This window comes from Diceros bicornis, chromosome 26, assembly GCF_020826845.1.
Source record: "Diceros bicornis minor isolate mBicDic1 chromosome 26, mDicBic1.mat.cur, whole genome shotgun sequence".
NCBI lineage: Eukaryota > Metazoa > Chordata > Mammalia > Perissodactyla > Rhinocerotidae > Diceros > Diceros bicornis.
Genome location: NC_080765.1, coordinates 28,060,025 through 28,082,870, shown reverse-complemented (window position 1 = coordinate 28,082,870; position 22,846 = coordinate 28,060,025). Strand labels below are relative to the sequence as shown.

At 49.0% G+C, this 22,846-nt stretch overlaps 1 protein-coding gene across 1 annotated transcript; it reads left to right on the top strand.

Moving 5' to 3' along the window:
• Window positions 1–12,080: 12,080 nt before the first annotated feature.
• Window positions 12,081–22,821, top strand: PLK1 (polo like kinase 1). The gene is made up of 10 exons (XM_058569852.1): window positions 12,081–12,792; window positions 13,504–13,672; window positions 14,431–14,575; window positions 15,552–15,645; window positions 17,027–17,246; window positions 20,115–20,270; window positions 21,360–21,437; window positions 21,637–21,791; window positions 21,891–22,073; window positions 22,312–22,821. The coding sequence occupies exons 1-10, from the start codon at window positions 12,385–12,387 to the stop codon at window positions 22,516–22,518; spliced, it is 1,815 nt and encodes a 604-aa protein (XP_058425835.1). The 5' UTR covers window positions 12,081–12,384; the 3' UTR covers window positions 22,519–22,821.
• Window positions 22,822–22,846: the final 25 nt, after the last annotated feature.

Genomic DNA, 22,846 nt, shown 5'->3' with positions numbered 1-22,846 from the left:
TTCTGTTCTAGGAACTTTGGCTTTCACTAAAAGGGGATCCCTCAGCACCCAGATTTTATTTTTGCAAAGTCCCAGGTTTGAGTCTCCCATGTGGTGGACTAGTCTGGCAGCCAGTCCTTGCCTTGGTATCTGGGGACAGCAGTAAACGCCTTATTTCACTGAAGATGTAGGATTTGTAACACTTCAACCCACCCTGTACATGCTGTAAACCTCACAGTTCAGACCAAAATATCTGTACTTGGACCCAAACACATATATACCTGAAGGCCTCTTAAAATCTTTCTGTGGGCACAGATCCCCAAGGAGTAAATGAAGTTGCCAGTGCTGTTCTTACCATCTCCTTCTGAGTAATAGCATAACGCTCCCTGGTTGTGCTCTGACCTCTTGGTTTAGAAGGAAGATTTAGAAGTGAAGACCTGAGAGGTTGGCCTTATGTAGTGCTCTGATTCTGCCGTGAATAGGGTAGGACAGTTCAGCCTTGAAGGTTAGGATCTAGCAGGAGCCGCTGGAGCCGTCTTGACTTAATATCCAGTTGCGGTGTTTGCAAAACCAGCTATATGTAATTATCTCCACTAGTTCCATGTAAAAACTGGTTTTTCCTCTTTTTATGTTTGTACATTAAAAGCTTGACACGTGAAACAGGTCATTTGAGATGATCACTCTTCTCCTCCAGCGATGGCTTCTTCTATTCCTCGGGCACTTTACTATGTGCCCAGTGCCCTGTTGCGGACTTGACATTCACTAGCCTGCTTATGGCTCACACCAACCCTGTAAGGTGAATGTTATTCCCATTTTACAGATGAGAAACAAACTCAAAGATTTTAGAGAACTTGGTCCAATCCATACAGTGAAGAAGTGGCTGGCCCAGGAGTCACATCCACATCAGTGTGGCTCCACAGCCCACGCTCTTCAGCTCTGCCCTGAGATGAGACGGGCTTGCCCTTTGAGCACATCTGCCGTGGGTGCTGTCTGATACCAGCAGTCTGTGATGGTTGCAGGGTTGTTGTCTTTTTGTCACATCCTTTCATCTCCCCTAGCTCCCTTCTCATGCCGCTGAAAAGTTGACTCGGAAATGAGCAGAGCTTAGATGCTCTCTAGGCTAACCTCTTGCTCACTAGAGAAGTCTTCCAGGGCATGTCTCACAGGTTACCATCCGGCCTGTGTTTGAATACCTCCAAAACGAAGCTTGCCACTTTATGGACTGACTGTCCATTCTCTTTTTTAATTTATTCTTTTCCAACTTTACTGAGATATAATTGACATGTAATTTTTTTGACTGACCATTTTGTTGCTGAACAACCAAAATTAAGAGAAAATGGAGGTTTTTGAACTTCTTAAAACAAACACAATTTAAAAATCTTTAATTCAAGTACATGATTCCAAAAATCCAATCCATTTAGTAAAGAAGGGACATATACTGAAGTAGATCTTCCCAATCCAGAATCCCAGTTCCACGTTCCACTTCACAGAGGCAACCACTCTGAACAGTTTTTGGTCTGTCCTACCAGAGATAGCCTGTGTCTGCACAAGTAGATATATGTATCTACACGCCAGCCTCTTTGTATTCACACAAATGCAAGCACACACTAGATACGCTGTTCTGCACCTTGCTGCTTTTACTTACCATGTCTTAGCGGTTGTTCCATATTGGCACACACAGGTGATAAAATAGTGGTCGCTAACATTTATAGTGTTTACCGTGTACCAGGTACTCATCTGAGTTCTGTACATTTATTAATTCCTTTAATCCTCACGACAATCATGAGCTAGATACAGTTACTCTCCCCAAGGAGCGGAGGTTAAGTAAAGTGCTGAAATTTATACAGCTCATATGATGGTGAATCCAGGCGTTCTGGCTCTAGAGACCATTCTTTTAATCACTGTGCAGGAATCCCTCCCTGTCAGAATACCTTTCATTGCCCCAAATTGTGTCATCTGGCCAGCCCTTGCTGTACGGAAAGCTGAGAAAGTATTTTGCTTTTTAAGGCAGGCAAGGGAAAAGGGGGTTGGGAATGGTATTGGGTGAACCACTACAATGTGTGCCTCAGGCAAGAAGCCTAGTGTCCCCTCTGAGGGGACCTGCTCCTTGCAATGTGCCCTGTTGCCCTGTAGCTACAGCTGTGGTCTAGCTAGTTAAATGGGAGCAGGTTCCTTGGGAGAATTTTCCTGCTTGCAACCATTAAATGGTGTCTTAAAATTCTGTACCACGTGGTTGGCACTCTATAGAAGAATACACAAACTAGATTAGACAAAAATCCAGTTAGAACGCTTTGTTGTAAGTGCCAGAAATCCAGCTTGAACCAGTTTAAGCAAAAAAGGGGTTTTATTGGCTTACACAGCAAACCATGGAAAAGACTAGCTTAAGAGGCAGTGTAGTGTGAACCTTGGCCAAGTTACCTATTCTCTCTGTGCCCTGGTATCCTAAGCTGTACCCCATGACAAGCACCTTGTAGAACTGGTCTGGATTAAATGAGGTACAATATGTAAACATGAAGGACAGTTCCTGGCACTTAGAAAGCGCTCTGTGAGTAATTTATCATCATAGCAGGGACAGCTATATCCAGAGATTTAAACCCCATCAGGGCTCTTTGTTATATCTTTTCACCTTCACATTAGTAAAGGTATAGACTGGGCTGCTGTAACAAAGAGACCATTAACATAGAGTGGTGGAAGGTTATTTCAGTACGAGATTGAAGGTTCTGTCTCTCTCACTAATGGTGCAGGGATAGACAAGTGGTCCAGGGCAGGTAGGTGGCTGGGCTCCATGATGTCATCAGACGCCCAGGTTCCTACTCCTGTCACATGGCCACATTTAGCTGCAAGGGAGGCTGTAAATTTAGTCTAGCCAGGCAGCCAAAACTCTGAGGAAGGAGAATTCTAATAGTAAGAAGGAGAGGGAATGGATTTTGGGAGACAGCAGGCAAACTCTCCCAGGCCTGTGTGTTGGCTTCCTTTTCTCCTACTGCAAGTGGGCTTTCCGCATGCGCTGGAGCATGTGGCAGCTGAGAGCTCCAGACTTACATCCTCCTAGCGTGGTGACTCTGAACGAAAGGTTCCTTCCCCCTAGTTCTAATTTGGAAAATCCCAGGGAAAAGTTCTCAGTGGTTTTTCATGACCCCCATGACCTCTTGGGTCAATCACTGTGGCCCAGGGTGTGCAGTCCTGATAAACCTGCCCTGGGTCGTGACCTTGCCTCCATCCACCATCTGGTGGAGAAACAGCAGGGGCCACTACCAAAGCAAGGTGCTGGGAAGACACAAACAGTAGCTACTACAAACGGTAAACAAATCTACAATTATGGACTGATACTGTTTGAAAGTGTGTTGACAGTCATGAGTGTGTGTCCTAGGAAAGGCCAGCTGGACTCTGTCTCCATGGTGGCTTTCACCCTAGGGACAATCTGTCACCAGACAGTTACTTTTATTACCCCAGAGAAGAAAGTCTCTTTGTCCTCAGAATACTCTGGAAGAGCAGGCAGATGGGAGAGTCCTTTGTTGGGACTCTTTCCAGTTGGCTTAGGACAGAGGGGGGATTTATTGGCTCGTGTAGCTGACAAGGCCAGGGCTAGATCTGGCTGCAGGCTGGATTCCAGGACTCACAACAGTGTCTTCAGGAACCTGTCTCTCTTCAGCTCTCCACGCTGCTTTCATCTGAGTTGGCTTCATTCTCAGGTTTCACGAGTGATTCCAGTTTTTGGTAGAAAGAGCCCCCCTTCTCTGACAAAACCCCTGGATCTGGCTCTCATTGGTCCAAATCAGGGAGGTGTCCAGCCTTGAGTGATCACTGTGCCAGGAAGATGGGGTACACTGATTGGTTAGGCCTGGGTCACGTGCCCACATGGACTGAGAGTTGGTGCCTGGTGGTTGTGGTGGGGGGTGATAGTACCAGAAGAAGGGATGAATGGGTGCTGGGTGGGAAAAATCATCAGGTGTCTAGCTCAGGGCTCTTCCCTTTCTCTGGATGTCTTCACTTTCCTCTGTCTCCCTGCCCACCCTTACCCCCTGCCCAATCTCTCATTATTCTTGGTCTTGGGGGGTACCTCCTGAGGGGTGCCTGGGCCTGGATTAGGGGACACAGAGAGGATGTTGCTTAGCCAAAGTGGAGTGTTTAATAAAGAGCCATTTGGAGGATGCTCCGCTGCCTGGAACTGCTTCCTCATGGACCCTATAGCACCTTATGGCGGGCCCTTGTCAAATCTAGGTAGAATTCTAGTCATGTACCTGTGTTCCTGTCTTAGCCCACACTAGCTGTGAGCTCCTGAGGAGGCAGGCGTGAGGCTGTGGGTATGCAGCATATGCTTAATGGGGTCATTACTTGCATGTGAGCCCTCCTTCCCCTAGTCGCCACCCAACCCCAGGTAAGTCTCACGTTGCAGGATCCCTGCTGCAGGGAACAAGTTTGAATGATTGACTTGTGAGCCTCCTGTTCACCGATTCTGTTTCCCATGGCTGCACAGGGCCCTTGTGATTGGGATCTGTGGTGTCTTCTGAATTAGTCACTTTTGCGTGAGCCAGTTCATTCAGAGCCTGAGGCCACAGTTCCGTTCTTAGTCACTCTGACCCATCTGGGTGATGGCAGAATTGAAATGAATCAGACAAATGTTGCTTCTATTTAACACATCCTTGGAAGTTTCTCAGCTGTAAAGAAGGGATCTTGGTGGCTAGGGAGGCCTTTCTCCGTGTCTTGATCTGGTCTGTGAGAGCCCACAGGGTGTCCAGAACGTGGAGCCCCAGCCACGTTCTGACTTGCCCTCAGCCCTTCTCCAGGACAGATTGGCATCTCACAGACCTGGATGGTTGCTATGGGCAGTCAGATCTAGCTGGCTGATCTCATGGGGGTAGCTTCTATAGCACTGCAAGGCCCCTGAAATGGCATTGGCAGTGTTGGGACAATGTGTCCAGAGGCCTGGTTATTTCAAAACAGGCGTCGGCAAAATGTGCTGCCAGCTTGGACCAGTTCCCATAAGTCCATGATCACTGAAACACATCTAGAGCCCCCAGTGAGGGGACTGTGCTTTTGTAGAACATGTACTTGCTGCCCTTGAGGGCTAGGAAGGTGGCCCTGACCTCATGCTACATCGCTCATTTATTCATTTACCAAATACTTCCTGAGCCGCTGCTGAGTGCCAGGCAGTGGCCTAGGTCCTGGAGATACAGTGGAGAATCAGATGGAGCCAGTGACTGCCTGTAGGGACCTTCAGCTCAGTGGGACAGAAAGCCAAGGAAACAAAAGAGAGTTCTCACATGGAGGCCTGAGGGGCGCTTCTTGAGGGTCAGCATAGTGGTGAAGAGCGTGGGCGCTGGAGATGGGCAGGTCATCTCCTAGCCCTTTGCTTTTGGGCAAGTTATCTCACTTTGTGGAACCTCAGATTTCTCATCCATAAAATGGGGAAGATGTGTAGGGGTTGTTACGAGGATTTAAATGCATTCATACATGTAAAGCGTGAGTACTGGCTCGGGGTAAGCACTCGATAAATGGTCCTTTTAACTACTATTATTAGGAAGTGATACACCTTAAGTGAAACCCCTTATAGTTTAAGGTACAGCATTCTTCTGTTTTTTAAATTTTAAAATAAAATTAAGAACATCCCTTTATGATCAGTCCATCACAAAGAAGAGATGGGGAAAAGAAATCACCCTTCCTTGCTTTGCATCTGTGGGTTGCCTGGCACTTATTAGAAAACATTTAATCCTCCCAACTGTCAAAAAGTAGGGATTTTTGCCTACAGAGGAGGAAACTGATCTTCAGAGAGGTGAAGGAAATTTCCCCAGTGTCATACAGCTAATAAATGGCTGAGCTGGAGTCACAGCCAAGTCTTATCTGGCTGCACATTTCATGTGTTATGCAGCTCCTCCAATATGCTGGGGCTCCAAAGCACTTAGCCCTGGTAGGTTAATCCTTTGCTGTCCTGAAGTTTTCAGGAGGGTTGGCCCCACCTGCTTTCATGATGCACTCTGACCTGGACCCTGAAGTGAGAAGAGTTAGTACAGGACATCATGCTTCCCCCAGGAGAGTAAATGGCTTGTTCTGTATCTCCAAGTCTGTTGGGCATCAGGCAAATGGCTCGTGCATATGAAAATCATCCAAGAGACACAGGAAAGGAATCCACACCCTCTCTGGCTTTCAGACCTTGGGTCTAGACATTAGCCCGTGGTTTTTCTTGGCCCTACCAACTTGTCTCTTTTGAGCTGCATTCATCTCAACCTTTGGTGTCTGCTAGGTAGTCTTTCTGATTTCCCATGGGAGCAGCAAGAGCCTGAGGAAGCAGTAGGGCCAGAGGAGAGGGGGAGAATAGGAAATATGAGAGGCCCAGGAACTGAGACGGCCCGTTGGAGACTCGGAGCTTCCTGGGAATAGGCACAGGTTTTTAAAATTTCAATAATAATAACAACAACGACTGACATGACCATGTGCCTGGTACTGTTCAAGTGCTGTCCTCACGGAATCTCTTCACAAGAACCCCTAGGAGATTGACACTATAATTATCTCCATTTTATAGACATCGAAATTGAGGCACAGAGAGGTTAAGTAACTTGCCCAAGGTCATACAGCTAAAGGGGAAGGGCTGGCATTTTAACCCAGGGTTCTTTAATTAATGAGTTTAACCAATATGTCGTATTGCTTTTTGGTAGAGAGTGAGCGAGTGAGCAAGCGAGCGAGTGAATGAACAAGTGAACAAATGAGTCTGGATTTGGGGCTTGCCAGACGAACAAGGCCCCAAGAGGCAGTAGACAGTCAGGTGTACTTTGGAGGGAGCAGAGCTGGGTTGGGATTCAGGTTCTGCCAGTCTTGGCTACATGACCCTGGGCAAGTAACCTACTCTAGAAGTGCTCATTTCCTTATCTTCAAAATGGGAATAATAATCCTTTCCCCCTCAGGTCTTTGTGAGGATTAGAGATCACCTCTATAAAGCTCTCAGCCCTGTGCCTGGCATACAGTAAGTGCTCAGTAAGAGTTGACCGTTAGTATTATTATCACTGATACTATACTTGAAGATTGTACTAACATGGCATAATTGCAGCTAGATAAAATTGAAACTCCACGTTGACAAGGCCTAGAAGGGACTATGAAAACAGCTGTTAAAGGATGAAAGGGAATTAAAGGAAGTTTCTTCAATGCTTCATCATTTTTTAGTAAGTGTTCCTAAATGAGATAAATAAAACATACATGCAGTGGTGCTCAATGGCCTTTGAATGTATGAACGAAAAACACTCTAACTTGGTTTTATTGGTTGAATCCATTGCTTACAAATCATGATAGTGGATACCCTTGGGGGGTTGTTATTGGAAGGAGGTCACTGCAGAAAAGAGTTAACATTGCAGGCCTACAATTATAACCCTGTAAATGCTGAATTGTCTGCTAGGGGTTTGAGTAAATTTGCAATGAAAAAAAAAGGAGATTTAAAAAAAAATAGCTTTGTATTTTGTGCCTGTTGTATCTGGATATACAATCAAGTTGATTTAAAATGTTATATGCTTATAATTTTATAAATGCTAGAGGGATCATCCTAATCAAAGAAAGATACAAAAAAGAAAAAAATTAAGAAGGTGTTGGTGGGATACAGCCTCCTGCTTTTTGCTGCCGGTGGGTAGGTTGGAATTTAAATTCTTTGGGTATTGGAACCAGAACAAGTCTCCGTCACTGATGATTTTTGCTATGATTTGTGTCTGTTGGAGCCTCTAGAAGGAGGGAGACAACGTGAAAAAAGAGGCAATCTCTGGATGGAAATACACATTTGGAATTTGAAAAAGCAGTTAAATTGCTAATGAGCCCTTATTGAAATCGAATGTCTGACCTGTAGAGGCTGGTGACTGTCCAGTCTGATGTGCGTATTCTTGAGCGGGTCAGTTTGGACTCTGTGACTGACAAGATAAAAAGGAAGCCTTGCTTGTCGCTTGGACGTGGACCTGGCTGTCTGGCACTGCAGCATGCCTTTGCTGCTGCGGAAGAAAAGCAGCTGGCGTGTTTGGAATCCCCAATTCACTGATCCCAATTGCCTGGACCTGACTCTGAGCAGAAAACTGATGCTGGCTGCTGTGAGCTGTTGCAGCCTCCACAGGAGCTGTGCTGAACTGAAAGCAGAGACAGGCTCCATGAACAGGACTCAGACCCTGGGACCCCTGAAGATTTAGGACCCCTTCTGTGGAGCTCTCAATTATGGAAGCATACCTCGTGGATGCTGGCTGGACCATCTGGGTCACATACAAATGTCCACAGGAAAGGGCCTGTTCTCTGATGGGACCGTCTGATAGCAAGCTACTGATCAGCTCTTTATCTCTGATGCAGAGGCTAATTGCATCCTAACTTGTGATCCCCGTGGAAAGCTGCAGGCTGGGGGAGGGCAGTCACAGGGACTGTGACCCTCCGCCTGCTTTTGACAAATCAGACCTTCTGGGCCTTCTCTGGGGGACATCTCACCGCTGTTGACTTGTGTCTGGCTTTCTGGATTCATTGCAACTTGCCACAGTGGGCTGATAGCCTGACTCTGCCGCCTCACATTTCCCCCAGCACAGACACGAAGGTAAGGTAGGTTGATTATTCAAATGTAGCTGTCTCTAGAGAGGGCTTGATCTTTTCTAAGCTGCTCTCTGGATAAAAAGGGTAGGAGGTTCTGTAAACCCATTTTGAAATGTTTGAAAATTCAAAATTTCATCCTCTATTAGGCTGCTAGGGCTGCCATAACGAAATACCACAGACTGAGTGGCTTAAACAGTAGAAATTTATTTTCTCACAGTTCTGGAGGCCAGAAGTCCAATCAAGGTGTCACCAGAGTTGGTTTCTCCTGGGGCCTCTCTCACTGGCTTGCAGATGGTCGCCCCTCCGTCTGAGTAGTCTGTGTCCTAATCTCTTCTTATAAGGACACCAGTCATATTGGATTAGGGCCCACCCCAACGACCCCATTTTACCTTAATCACCTCTTTAAAAGCCCTGTCTCCAAATACAGTCACAGTCTGAGGTACTGGGGGTTAGGGCTTCAACATATGAATTTTGGGGGAACACAATTCAGCCCTTAACACATCCTGACCAATTCCTGAATGTGTCTTTCTGGTTACATTGTATAAAAATGTTTATCTACAGAAATACTTTTGTGCCTCTTGCATACAACCCTTCCAGATGAAAGGCCTGGATGAGAGTAAGAGGTGATGGAAAAAGTGTCAAGTTAGGATTGCTGATCAGTGGGGCACACTGATTTTGTATCAATGGAGAAAAAGTAAAAACTTGGCACCTGGGGAGCCTTGGGGAAGGGGGGGCATTTATGATCTGTTTTTCAGAACTCTTCCTGGAAGCTTTCCCCTCTTCCTGGGGGAAACGCCCAGTGCTGCCTCTGGGAGCATGCGCTGGGAGTGCTTTTGAGTTCAGAGTGTGGAGCCTGGGATCGCACCTGGCAGCTCTAACTGTGTGACAACAGAGGGGGCCCAGCTCCTGCCCTTGCCATGCGGAACTCCTTCAAGTGTTGTGCACCCTCATGAGGTGGATAGACTTGTATCATGGACAAGCAAATCTCTCTGGAATCAACTCTCTTCAGGCAGTCCCTCAGAAACCAAGGATTGCATGGATTTTTGGACTGGACTGGAAACTCGAGGGCAAGAGGCCCCATGGTAGGAGGCTACACTGGGGGCCCTGTTAACCCCTACTGCCTGACTAGTGTATGTCCCCCTTGGGGTACCCTAACACTGCAAACTCATTTCCAGGGGAACCACGTGTACCCTCTGGCATTGCACTTCTGTCTGTGTGCCCTGTCGCCACACTGCCTCTGCCCTGGAAGGTTTCAGGTCAGCTTGAATGTACCGGCCGCAGCTGTGCTGTACCTGATTGATGCCTTGGGTGAAAACGAGTCATACAGAAACTGAGGAGGAGACCACTTGGCTTTCTAAGATAGACTTCTATAGTTATTGGGATTTATTGTAGCTGGCTAAATCCAGGACCCTAACAGGTGTAACTGAGATCAGTACTGCAGGTTGGTCTCACCGTTTTGTGTGGGGTCCTACTGATCGTGATTTGCTGTAAAGAAGCATAGCCAAGGGCCAGGGGTGTGGACTGTACAGAGAAGAGGTGATCAAGCAGGCCTGAGACTGCTCTCCTTGGAAAGGTCTGTCTGCAAGGTTGGCCCCTGGCTGGCGACTGGAAGCTTGGATTTGGGGAGGGTTCTCACCATTCCCTGAATGATAAGCGTGGCTCACTGTGCCTAAACTGTTTGTGCAAACAATGTGGTTTATGCCAAATACCTGCTTTCCTTCTGGGAATCCGGAATTTGGTTGTGTGCTTGGCAGAGGGTGCCTGTGTGACCAGTCCCCAGTGAAAACCCTGGACACTGAGTCTCTAATGAGCTTCCCTGGTAGATAATATGTTGCATGTGTGGTCACAACTCATTGCTGGAGGAGTGAAGGGTGTCCTGTGTGAGTCCACTGGGAGAGGACTCTGGGAGCTTGTGCCTGGTTTCCTCTGGACGTGGCCCCATGCGCCTTTGCCCCCTGTGCTTGTGCTCCGTAGCCTGTAGCTGTAATGCGTCCTAGCTGGCCGTGAGTGGGACTAGATGCTGAGTCCTGTGAGTCTCCTAGTGAATCATGGAACTGGGCCCCCACGCAGGGAACAAGGGGACTTCTGGGGTGTTGGTAGTCTGGGTGCGCTGACACGGGGTGTGTTCAGTTTGTGAAAATTCACTGAGCTCTACAATTATGGTATGTACACTTTTTCTGTACACAGATTCAACTTCGATAAAAAGATAAAACAGGGGCCGGCCCGGTGGCGCAAGCGGTTGGGTGCGGCGCTCCGCTGCGGCGGCCCGGGGTTCGCTGGTTCGGATCCCGGGTGCGCACCGACGCACTGCTTTGGCAAGCCATGCTGTGGCGGCATCCCATATAAAGTGGAGGAGGATGGGCACGGATGTTAGCCCAGGGCCGTCCTCTTCAGCAAAAAAAGAGGAGGATTGGTGGATGTTAGCACAGGGCTGATCTCCTCACAAAAAAAAAAAAAAAAAAAAGATAAAACAGAAGATTACACACCACAGGGATAAAAAATACAAATGTAGTTAAAAAAACAACAACTTCCTTTTATTCAGCAGACATGTTCATTAACCCTTTTTACCAGGCATTGCGCTGGGAGCTTGGACGTGGGGAGGAAACATGTCCTTGCCTCTGTTTATTGGGAAGCAGGTAGAGACCTTTACGGTGTGGTTGGTTTCTGCTGGCTCTATCAAAGACATCACAAGGTGCGACGTATGGGGGCGCAGAGAAAGGGCTTCTATTTTGCCAGATAGGCAATGGGCAAAGGGGATAGCTGGGACCTGAGGCACACTGGGGAGGTATGTAGGCGGAGAGTTGCCAGAGCCTCTAGTTTTTTCAGGAAAAGCTACAAGTCTGAATTTTTATGTGAACCCCCTTGATTTCTAAGTGTTGTGAATGAATCCAAATTTTAAAAAGTGGGAAGCCTGACAAAACACCCCTGCAGGACAGATTTGGCCCTGGACTTCCCCTTTGCCAGGCATTCTGCCCCCTAGCCATCCTCCCTCTGAGCAAACAATTGAGGGTCCACATTTTCAGGCACTGGGGAATACAGCAGTGAGCAAGCCAGACGACTCACTTTCTTGCATAGTGGGGGGCTCTCCTACTGTGCTTCTCAAACTGCCGTGTGTGTGGGAATCACCTGGGCAGCCCCGTGGAAAGGCAGATTCTGACTGGGCAGGTCTGCGGTAAGGCCTGAAATTCCGCCTTTCTAACAAGCTCCCAGGTGGCGGTGATGCTGGTGGTCCCTGGAACCTCCTCTGAGCAGCGTTGCTCTGCAACCCAGAGAGGCTCAGGAGCAGCTGTCATGTGAAGGAGGGGAGTAGCAGGCTTGCAGTGCAGGTGCATTTGCCCGGCAAGCATCCTGGTTTTACTTAGATTTTACTTTATTGGAGTGACTTGGAAGAGAGCTGATGACATCGGAGGCGGGTGCTAAGGCTCTCCCAAGCTCGCTCTCGGCGCTACCAGGTCTCCCTTCTCCGAGTTTATATTCCAGAAGGCGGGGTGGGGCTGGAGGGAGGTGTTGGGAAAAGCTTCCTGGAGGCGGTGCATGTGAACTGCAAGTTGTCTCCTCTCCTCGGCCTGGGGCTCGGCTTCCCCACGCCGGGTACTGTTTCCCAGGCATCCCACGTGTCTGCCGTCCGCGAGCGCCTGTCAATCAAGTGTTTTTCCCCGGCTGGGAACGGGTTTAAAGGCGGCTGCGGTGTAGAGCGCTCCCATAGTGCCGCGCGGCGGGCGGGTTTGGATTTTAAATCCCCGCGGCCAATCAGTGGCGCGCAGGCTCCTGTAACGTTCCCGGCGCCGCGTTTGAATTCGAGGAGGAGCGCAGCGGTGCCAAGCATTTGCCCAGACCCTACTAGGTCCGCGGAGCAACTCGGGGAACATGAGTGCGGCGGCAACTGCAGGGAAGCTGGCGCGGGCACCAGCCGACCCAGGGAAAGCCGGGGTCCCCGGCGCTGCGGCTCCCGGGGCCCCGGCGGCCGCCCCGCCGGCGAAAGAGATCCCGGAGGTCCTAGTGGACCCGCGCAGTCGCCGGCGCTATCTGCGGGGACGCTTTCTGGGGAAAGGCGGCTTTGCCAAGTGCTTCGAGATCTCGGACGCGGACACTAAGGATGTGTTCGCGGGCAAGATCGTGCCTAAGTCGCTGCTGCTCAAGCCACACCAGAAAGAGAAGATGTCCATGGAGATATCCATTCACCGCAGCCTCGCCCACCAGCACATCGTGGGCTTCCACGGCTTTTTCGAGGACAGCGACTTCGTGTTCGTGGTGTTGGAGCTCTGCCGCCGGAGAGTGAGTGTCGCTCCTGGGAGACCGGAGCTGCCTGGGGGCCGGGGTTGGGGCGCCCGGGGCCCGGAGCTGCTGGAGTGGCGGTGCTGGGAACCTCGAGCTAGGGATGGAAAAGGTCTCGGGTAGAGGGTGCTGGGCACTCAGAGCTGCTGGGGGCGGGGAGGGTGGAGGCGAGGTCCGGTTAAGTGGAGCCCGAGTCCTGTTTCTGCTAGGGAAGGCGGCTCCTGGACCCTAGGTGTGCGGCAGAGGGGTGGGGGTGGGGGCGGCGCGGGCCGGGGTAGGACCCTGGTAATGGACCCCGGGCTTCCGGAGTTGCTAAGGGAGGAGTCCCGGGTAAGGGGTGCTGTGGACCCGGAGCTTCCGGAGTGGGGTTGGGTCAGGCAGAGGGTGGTTGGAGCCAGACCTCGGAGCTTCCGGGGAAGAGGGGTCGGGAAAGGGATCTGCTGCTGCCAAGAGGCCGGGGGAGGGGATATTGAGAACGCTGAGCTTCCGGAGTGGGGCTGGGAGAGGAGTCCCAGGTGAGGGGCTTGAGAGGGAGCTAGTAGGAGAGGGGGTGCTATGAACGATGGTGGCCAGGATTAGGGGAGGGCCCAGATCGCAGTTGTCCTGGAGAAGGAATTGGGGGAATGTCCTAGCTGTCTTTACCTAATGACACCCCGTCTCCCCTCGGGCCTCAGTACCGACTCCGCATTCCTCCTCTCCTCCCCCGCCCAGTCTCTCCTGGAGCTGCACAAGCGGAGGAAAGCCCTGACTGAGCCCGAGGCCCGCTACTACCTGCGGCAGATCGTCCTTGGCTGCCAGTACCTGCACCGCAACCGGGTTATTCACCGGGACCTCAAGCTGGGCAACCTCTTCCTGAACGAGGATCTGGAGGTGAAAATAGGTGAGGTGTTGGGCCTGCACGGGTGCTTGACACCACTAGGAGAAGTGGGAATGAGGAGGAGGCCGGGAGGGAGGAAATAGGAAGGAGAGGACGGAGGAGGTAGAGGGTGGTGGAAAGTCTGAGCTGTTGATTGCCTCTGGAGTCCTCTCTGTAGGGCGGACATTTAAAACAAAGAGCTCACAAGCCAGTATCTTGCCTGCAGATGCATGATTTTGTGCCCCTACACGGTATTTTTTTTAAAAGGATTTGAATTAGTTTCCATTTTTTAAATTAGTCTTGACATAAAACCTTGGATTTGGAGTTCCTTTTAAACAACTGGAAGCTCCAGCAATACAGGGCCAACATTCCCTCAGGGCAGCTCTTTGCTGGGCTGAAAAGCAGCTGTTCCCTTTAGACTCCCTCTGGTTTGCCACAGTCCCCACTCCTCCCTATTACTTCCTCACAAACTTGCCAGATAACAGTCTTGAAGTTTACTTGCTTGATCCCTGAAGGCGTCTGAGTTCTGCTATCCCCATCAAGTCCCTTTTAGAAGCCTAGCCCTCCTTTCTAAGGTCAGGGGTGAGGAGGGTCACTGGGAGGCCCTTCCCTGGGGCCAGCATGGTGGGGGGATTCCTGGGCAAGCCTTGCTGTGCACAAGGAATAGAGGCTTGAGGGTTCAAGCGACCCTGGTTCTTGATGGTCAGACCTGAACCAGATGTCTGCACTGACAGATGACAGAGGCTAGCATCTGATACCCCCTCTTGCTTCCTCTGTCTCAGGGGATTTTGGACTGGCAACCAAAGTGGAATATGACGGGGAGCGGAAGAAGACCCTGTGTGGGACTCCTAATTACATAGCTCCTGAGGTGCTGAGCAAGAAAGGGCACAGTTTCGAGGTGGACGTGTGGTCCATTGGGTGCATCATGTAAGTTGGGGGTTGTCTCAGGACCCACTCGGCCCTTTTGGACATCTCACCTGGCTGACCTTAGCCTGTGGACCTTTCTGCCTAGGGAAAGGCTGCTCCAGAGGACAGGCTGCCCAAAAATAAAGCCTAATTTCCATTTCTTTCCTTGTCACTGGCCTATCCTATAGGATTCCTGCAGCCTGGGCCATGGGTCCGGGGAAGGGGGAGGGAAGGTCTCCTCAAACTTGCTCTAGCCCCGGGCTACTCATAGTGTGGTCCCCAGACCAGCAGCATCATCCCCTGGGAACTTGTTAGAAATGCAGAATCTCGGGACCCGGACTACTGGATCACAATCTGGATTTCAAAATATCTCTGGTTCATTCTTGTACACGATAAATTTTAGAACCCCTGGTCTAGAAAGCAGCATTGGGTGGCAGGAATTAGGCTGGGAGTTACGGCCGGCAGCAGGAGGTGTCTGTGGTCTGTGGATGGAGGCCATCAGAGGGCGTGGGTGGTGGGCATAGGCTTGGGCCTTCTCAGGTGTTCATCTTTGTTGTTGTTGTTGGCCTGGGTACTGGAGAGTTAGAAATGAGTTGTAGCAATGGCTTTCATACTTGTTTGCAATGAAGCCTTTTCAAATGAAAACTTCAAGCTTTAAGTACAGAACTATTAAACATGGAGCTGCTTCTGTCGGAGCGGGTAGCCCACCCACTTGGACCTGTTGTATGTTAGCTGGCAGCCTCCGGGGCCCTAGGTCACTGCAGGCTGTAGTTGGAAAGTCACTGGCCCAAGAACTCTGTCTCATCCTAAAGTCTACTGAGGGCTCTCCCCACCAGTGTCCTGGCTCCTGGGGCTGCTCAGTGGACTTGGGGACTGTCCTCAGGGTCAGAGCAAGTGTCCTGGGGATGCCTGGCCTCCGCTCTGGCCCTGAGATGATTCCTCCTGCGTCTGAGTTTTCGCTGCGAGTCTTGAGCTAAATCCGGCCTTGTTCCTACAGGTATACCTTGTTAGTGGGCAAACCGCCTTTTGAGACCTCTTGCCTAAAAGAGACCTACCTCCGGATCAAGAAAAATGAATACAGTATTCCCAAGGTGACTGAAGACACTTTAAGTTTAAATTTATTTCATTTTGTTTTGTTTTCTCCCTAAAGCTATTTACTGAGCCCAAGTATATCCTGGGGACAGAGAGAGGTGAACCCCACCCCTAGGGTAACTGCAGAGCTTTAGAGGGTCCGTGTCCGAATCTGCATACAGAACTTGACGTATGTGCATGAAAGCATTTTTTCCAGGGGGGGAGTTTGTAGATTCTCAAATGTGTAAAAAGCAAAAAAAAAAAAAGGGGAGGGAGAGGTATAAGAGGCCAAAATAGAAGTGCTGTTTAAGCTTTGGAAAGGGACTGTCTTGACTCAGATGGGCTCTGCCCCTTAGCAGCCAGATCACTGTGGGCCAATGGCCTGAATCTTCTCAACTGTAGTTTCCCGTCTATAAAATGGAGTCACTGCCTCTGGAGCACCTCGCAGAGTGCTCTGCATCCAGCAGGAGCTCACGGAATTGCGCACCTCCGTGAATCCAGAGTGGTGTGCATTTTCACGGCCACCAGCGTAAACGTGTCGAGAGGCACAGCCTGTTCCCACAGAAGCCTGGCACACAGCCGCTTTCCAGTTTGGGATCCTCGCCTTGTGTGAAGCAAGGAGCCCTGTCTCCATAAGGACAGACGGACTAAATCTGTCATAAAGGGTCAGACAGACAGATAGCATGGTGTGGTTCAGCGTGTGGGTGCTTGAGCCTTCTAGACTGCTCCATGTGGGTGCTGCTCCACCGCTCATTAGGTGTGTATTCTTAGGAAAGGCTCCTGACCTCTCTGTGCCTCAGTTTCCTTATCTGCAAAAGAGGGATGGTAATAGAGATCTCCACCCTGTAGATGTTTTTGAGGGTGAAATGAGTAATATTCATGAAGCGCTTAGAATGCTTTCCCGGCACACAGTAAGTGCGGAGTTAATGCTAGGCTGTTACTATGTATTTGACCTGTGCTAGGGTGAATCGTCTCACTGGGGCTCCGAGCTTGGTGCTGTGTCCCCAGTTATAGCGGAAGATACAAAGGCCCCAGAAAGTCAAGTGACTTGTCACAGCTGGTATTAAGTGGCAGAACTGGGATTTAAACCCAGGTCTTTATGACCCCAAAGCCTATGTTCTCAAGTGCTGCTCTAGTGGTGAGCAACTTGAATTATGCGAGAGCACATTCAGGGGAAAAAATGACCTCAAGTTAATTTTGAGTCTCAGGAGGAAGGAGAAATGATCATTCTCACAACTTATGTTGACATGTGCTGACCCAGTAAAGCTGATAGTGGGGAACGTGGCCTACTGGAGACCAGGGGGCTGTCTCTGGGGGGCCAGGATCTGCAGTTGCTTTGTGACAGTGTTCCACTTGGGTCCCCCATCATATCCTGCTTATGGCTCCCTCTCTCTGCTCCAGCACATCAACCCCGTGGCCGCCTCCCTCATCCAGAAGATGCTTCAGACAGATCCCACTGCCCGCCCAACCATTCACGAGCTGCTCGATGATGAGTTTTTTACTTCTGGCTATATCCCTGCCCGTCTCCCCATCACCTGCCTCACTATTCCACCAAGGTTTTCAATCGCTCCCAGCAGCCTGGACCCCAGCAACCGGAAGCCTCTCACAGTCCTCAATAAAGGTAAAACAAGGGTCTGGGTAGACAGCAGACCCCCAGAGAGAGCCTAGGCTTCAGATGTGTGGATGGGTGGCCCCCAGAGCTCAGGTGTGCAGTAGGACAGGCCCTGGTCCTTGAAGCCATGGGCCCCCATCCTCCAGTAGCAAAATGCCCTTCTTTCCCTTGGCCTTGTCAGGAAAGACAGACCTTGCCATGGCTGAATCAGACCCATCAGGCCAAAAAAGAGTGAACTGAGCGCCACACACACACATTTTAAATGATAAGAATGAAAAATTCTTATCATTTAAAAAAATTCCTAACATCACTCTTGCATGGTATTGAAACAATATGAAAATTTCAAATATACACAGGAGCATAGTGCAGTGGACCCCCATGTACCCACCAGATTCAACAGCTATCAACATTTTGTCACATTTGCTTCATCTCTCCTCTTTTGTTCCTTTGAAGTATTTTTGGAGTTAATCCCAGACATCTTGTCATTTTATCCCCATGAACTTTAGTCTGCATGTCTTTAAAAGGATGGACATTTTCTTATACAGCCACATCTCATTGCTTGGGTTGTCATTGTTCTGGGTCTCTTTAGGAGACAGAATTAGGAAATACATAATTTGGGGGGGAAACCTTGAATTTATGCTAATATTTCTCATTCTATTTTTTCAACATTTTATTTTATTTCAAACTTATTAAAAGGTGTTAGAAGAGACAAAAACCTCCTATACCACTTTACCCAGATCCACCAATTAACATTTTTTTCACATTTCCTTTATCAGTCTTTTTCTTTTTGTAGATATATAGATATATATATTTTTCCCCTGAACCATTTGAAAGTAAGTTGTATATATCCTGGCCTTTACCACTTAATACTTCAGTGTATATTTCCTAAAAACAAAGATTCTTTTACATAACCACAGCACATGACACAGCGAGTTCAGGAAATTGAACATTGATACAATCTTGTCTTATATCAAATCTTTTTCTCCACTGTGGAGTTACTACTTTTCTTTTGGTAATTTATAAGTGTCTGATTCAAATATATTACAGGATTTTTACCTCTTTGATTTTATATTTGTATTTTTCTCTTAAACTGAAAATCTTGTTTCCTTACATTAATATACATAAATTTTTCAACATATGACTTTTATTAAATAATGTTTTATTTTCTTGCAGTTCTATTTGTTCTTAGAATATATTTCACTAAGGACATATAGTGTAAAAAAAGGTCACTTGAAATACTTTTTTTCTCTCTGTGGATATAGCACCAATTTAATATAAAATTCATTTGTTTCAGTTGTAATCTAATACTGTTAAGCATTACTTTTTTCTTTTGGTTTTAATTTTTGATATTTCTGTTGGTGATATTAATCTTTTTTTTGTGCGAGGAAGATTGGCTCTGAGCTAACATCTGTGCCCATCTTCCTCTGTTTCGTACACGGGACGCCGCCACAGCATGGCTTGATGAGCGGTGCATCAGTGTGCGCCCAGGATTCGAACCTGTGAATCCTGGTCCACCGAAGCGGAGCGTGGGAACTTAACTGATATGCCACCGGGTTGGCCCCTTGGTGATATTAATCTTGACCACTTGGTCGACGTGCTGTCTGATGGGTTTCTCCGCTGCAGTTACTGTCTCTCCCTTTGTAAATAATGCATACCTCGCCAGGAGCCACTTTGAGACTATCTTGTTTCTTCTCAAACTTTCGCCCACCAATTTAGCATCCATGGTGGATCCCGCCTGCAGCAGTTATTACTGTGGTATTCTAATGGTGACCTTCCTCTTTTCCTCACTCCTTCTGCATTTATTAATTGGAATTCTTCTGTAAGGTAGAGCTGTTGCTTCTCTCCCATGATTTATTTATTTGGTTATTTATGTCAGTATGGACTCATGGATATTTATTCTTTGGGCTATAATGTAATATTGTTCTTTTAAGGATTGCTTTTTTTTCTTTTGGTTTTAATTTTTGAGCATAAAACATTTTTTAAAAACTTCTTATGCTGGAAATTTTCAAACTTACCCAAAGGTAGAGGGAACTTTATGATGACTCCCCATGTATTCATCCTCCACTTTGAGTAGTTATCAACATTTGCCCATACTTGTTTTTATCTATCCCACTTCCTCTTCCCTTTTTTGCTAGAGTTTTAAAAAACAAATTCCAAATATCATATTATTTCACATTTAAGTCCTTATCACAGCATGTTTTTGTAGTTGAAAACTCTGATCTTTAAATATTTTAAGAAGAATTTCATATATATAAGGAGAGCTAGCACATGTTGGTGGGGAAAGAAGTCAACATTTAAGCATAAGGACAATAAGCATCATCCATGCTTCTACCACTCAAATATAACTGAGATTAAAATTTCATATAAAATTTCATGTAAAAATATCTTTTCAGAATCTTTTGGGTCATATATAAGTATATAAAGCAAATTTTAGATGGAAAAAAATCTTACATTTTTGTTAAATCCCTGTTTAATCCGTCCTGCTGATCTGCAGTTTACTGAGCCTTCCATTTTCCTGGTGCTGAAGATGCTTGTAATTCTTGGCTTGAAGATGGGCAGCTACGAGCTGCTGGTGCCTTTGAGCTGTCTCCCTGAGTGACAGGTTGTGACCTGCAGGGTCAGAGGCCTGAGTGTCTGTCTGGAGCTCTGTGGCTACGTGTGGCCGTGAAGCCTTCCTAAAGGGCTTGGCCTGGTCCTGGAGGTAGCAGTGAGTACCAAGTGCCTGTCATTAGCACATGAGCTCTAATAACCTGGCACTGACTCAGTTTACCCAAAGCAATGGCAGCTAAGAGTTTTACCCTGGGGAGAGTACCAGCTATAGCAGGGAGTCTGTGCCCCTCCCAACCAGTTGATGACTGTTTCTCATCTTCTTCCCAGGCGTAGAGAACCCTATGCCCGAGCGGCCCCGGGAAAAAGAGGAACCAGTGGTCCGGGAGACCAGTGAGGCTGTCGACTGCCACCTTGGTGACATGCTGCAGCAGCTACACAGCGTCAATGCCTCCAGGCCCTCAGAGCGGGGGCTGGTGAGGCAAGGTGGGCACTGTAGGGGCCTGGCAGGGATTGTCTGGGACATCTGGAGAGGGCAGGGAAGTCTCGGCCAGCAGAGTGTTGGTGGCTTGTCCAGGCCCCTGTCTCCGTAATACCTTTAGTTCCCCCATTTCCTGTAGATTAAAATCCAAATGAGTTAGCCTGATGTCTAAGGCCCTCCACTGCCTGGTCCCTTCCTTCCTTTTCTGACTCATCTGTTCTGTCTCCACAAGTGCCCCATCTTCCAGCACCTCAGGAAGCTACCTGTGTACATTTGCACACGCTGTTTCTTCTGCTCAATGATTTCCTGTTCAGCCTTCGTGACGGTTGAAATAACAGCCCCAGATGTGCTCCAGCCTCAGGGCTTCTGCTCATACTCTTCCCTTCTCCTGGAACACACTTCCTCCAGATATCTGCATGGCTCACACACTCGCCTCCTTCAAATGTCCCCTCCATGAGCGTGTCCCTAGCTCCCCACTCCTAGCACCTCTCATCCCCCTTACCTGCGTTGTAATTCTTCATAGCACTTATCACCTAATGTATTCTAAAGTTTCCACATTTGTTTATTGCATTTAAAATAAGAGATTATTGCACGCACCGAACATAACATTTTGATGTAATTGGAATTGTCTATCTTCCCACAAATGTTTTAATCACTCAAAACTGGAAAACCAGGTAATCGGTCAGCCACTGACTCCCACCGTAATAGAAGTGACTTCAATATTTGTCCATATTTATTCTGAGTAGTCTCTGTCCCTGTGACTAGAATGCAAGCTCCAAGAAGGCTGGGTTTTTGTCATTGCTCACGGTACCTGTGACGGGGCCTGGCACACAGCAAGCCTTTGATGAATGGGCCAGCTGAATGAACAAGTGGCACTTGGGGCTCTGCACTGTAACTTTCGGCTTAGATGTCTGTCCTGCTGCCTGTCTGAGCTTGTTGGTGGCAGAGGCCCTGCTCTGCTCTTCTCTGGGGCCCCAGGCCTCTTGACTGAGCCCACGTGGGGTGCCCAGCAAGCCTTCCTGGTGTGGGCTGCCTGAGGGGACCAGAGGGGAAGAGGGTGGTCCTGACCAACCGTCTGTCTGTTTCTGTCCCAGAGGAGGCTGAGGATCCCGCCTGCATCCCCATCTTCTGGGTCAGCAAGTGGGTGGACTATTCGGACAAGTACGGCCTCGGTAGGTTTCTTCCAGAATGGGTGGGTTGCTCAGGCCTAGCCTAGTGACCCTTGGAGTTGTTACACGCTCTTGCCTTTTTCGGCTCCCAGGTCTTCTCTCAACACTTTCCTATCTCCATCCCAGGCCTCCCCGTTCCAGCTCCCAGTGCCTCCCTGCTCCCTATTCCCCCTTTCTGAGGTCTCCCTCCACCTACCGCTAGGGTACCAGCTGTGTGACAACAGTGTGGGGGTGCTCTTCAATGACTCTACACGCCTCATCCTCTACAATGACGGTGACAGCCTGCAGTACATAGAGCGTGACGGCACCGAGTCCTACCTCACCGTGAGTTCCCATCCCAACACCCTGATGAAGAAGGTGAGTGCCGGCTGGCCCACGTGTGCGGTGTTGCCAGCAGTGAGGGAGGTGCTGGCGGCAGGCTCTAACTCCGGATTCCCTCCCTCACTTTCCACCCAGATCACCCTCCTTAAGTATTTCCGAAACTACATGAGCGAACACTTGCTGAAGGCGGGTGCCAATATCACGCCCCGGGAAGGTGATGAGCTAGCACGGCTACCCTACCTGCGGACCTGGTTTCGCACCCGCAGCGCCATCATCCTGCACCTCAGTAATGGCTGTGTGCAGATCAACTTCTTCCAGGTGAGCCGCAGGTGACCCGGGGCTGGGGAGAGTTGGGGTGGGGTATCTGCCTGTCAGGGGGCCCGCGGAGTAGGGTGGGGAGTGGGAGGCATGGGACCTGTCCTTGCAGTAGGAGGGGAGTGAATTGGGGTGAGACCCCCCCATAAACTGGGACATCTTCTCTCTATCCACATAGACTAGCAGCTGGGATCTTCCATCCACTGCTCACCCTGTCTGTCCATCCCTCCTTCCCTCGTAGGACCATACCAAGCTCATCCTGTGCCCACTGATGGCAGCTGTGACCTACATCGACGAGAAGCGGGACTTCCGCACGTACCGCCTGAGCCTCCTGGAGGAGTACGGCTGCTCCAAGGAGCTGGCCAGCCGGCTCCGCTACGCCCGCACCATGGTGGACAAGCTGCTGAGCTCGCGCTCGGCCACCAACCGCCTCAAGGCCTCCTCGTAGCCCTCCCTCCCCTCCGGACTGGTGCCCTTCCTCCCCCGACCAGCACCTTGGTCCATACTGGTTAGCTCCCATGGTGCTTGTTTTTGTAAAGTGCCCCCAGCCCTGGGGGCTGGGGAGAAAACTATATCATCTTTGTAGGTGGGGGTTGCTACGTAAGTTATTTTTGTACATGTTCGGGTGTGGGTTCTGTGGCCTCTTCCCCTTCCTTCTCAACCCCACCGTATGAATTGTACAGAATATCGCTGTTGAATTCGGGACTGTCCTCTCCTTGCCTTTATACACATTAAACACATGGGAATCTTCTTTTTCTTGTATTCCCTGAGGGGTG

Bases quoted from the DNA above. Each gene is read 5' to 3' on its own strand.
- PLK1 (XM_058569852.1), top strand. From the start codon at position 12,385: ATGAGTGCGGCGGCAACTGCAGGGAAGCTGGCGCGGGCACCAGCCGAC. The intron at 15,646-17,026 runs GTGACTGAAGAC...TCTCTGCTCCAG, and splicing joins ATGAATACAGTATTCCCAAG to CACATCAACCCCGTGGCCGC. The intron at 21,792-21,890 runs GTGAGTGCCGGC...CTTTCCACCCAG, and splicing joins CCAACACCCTGATGAAGAAG to ATCACCCTCCTTAAGTATTT.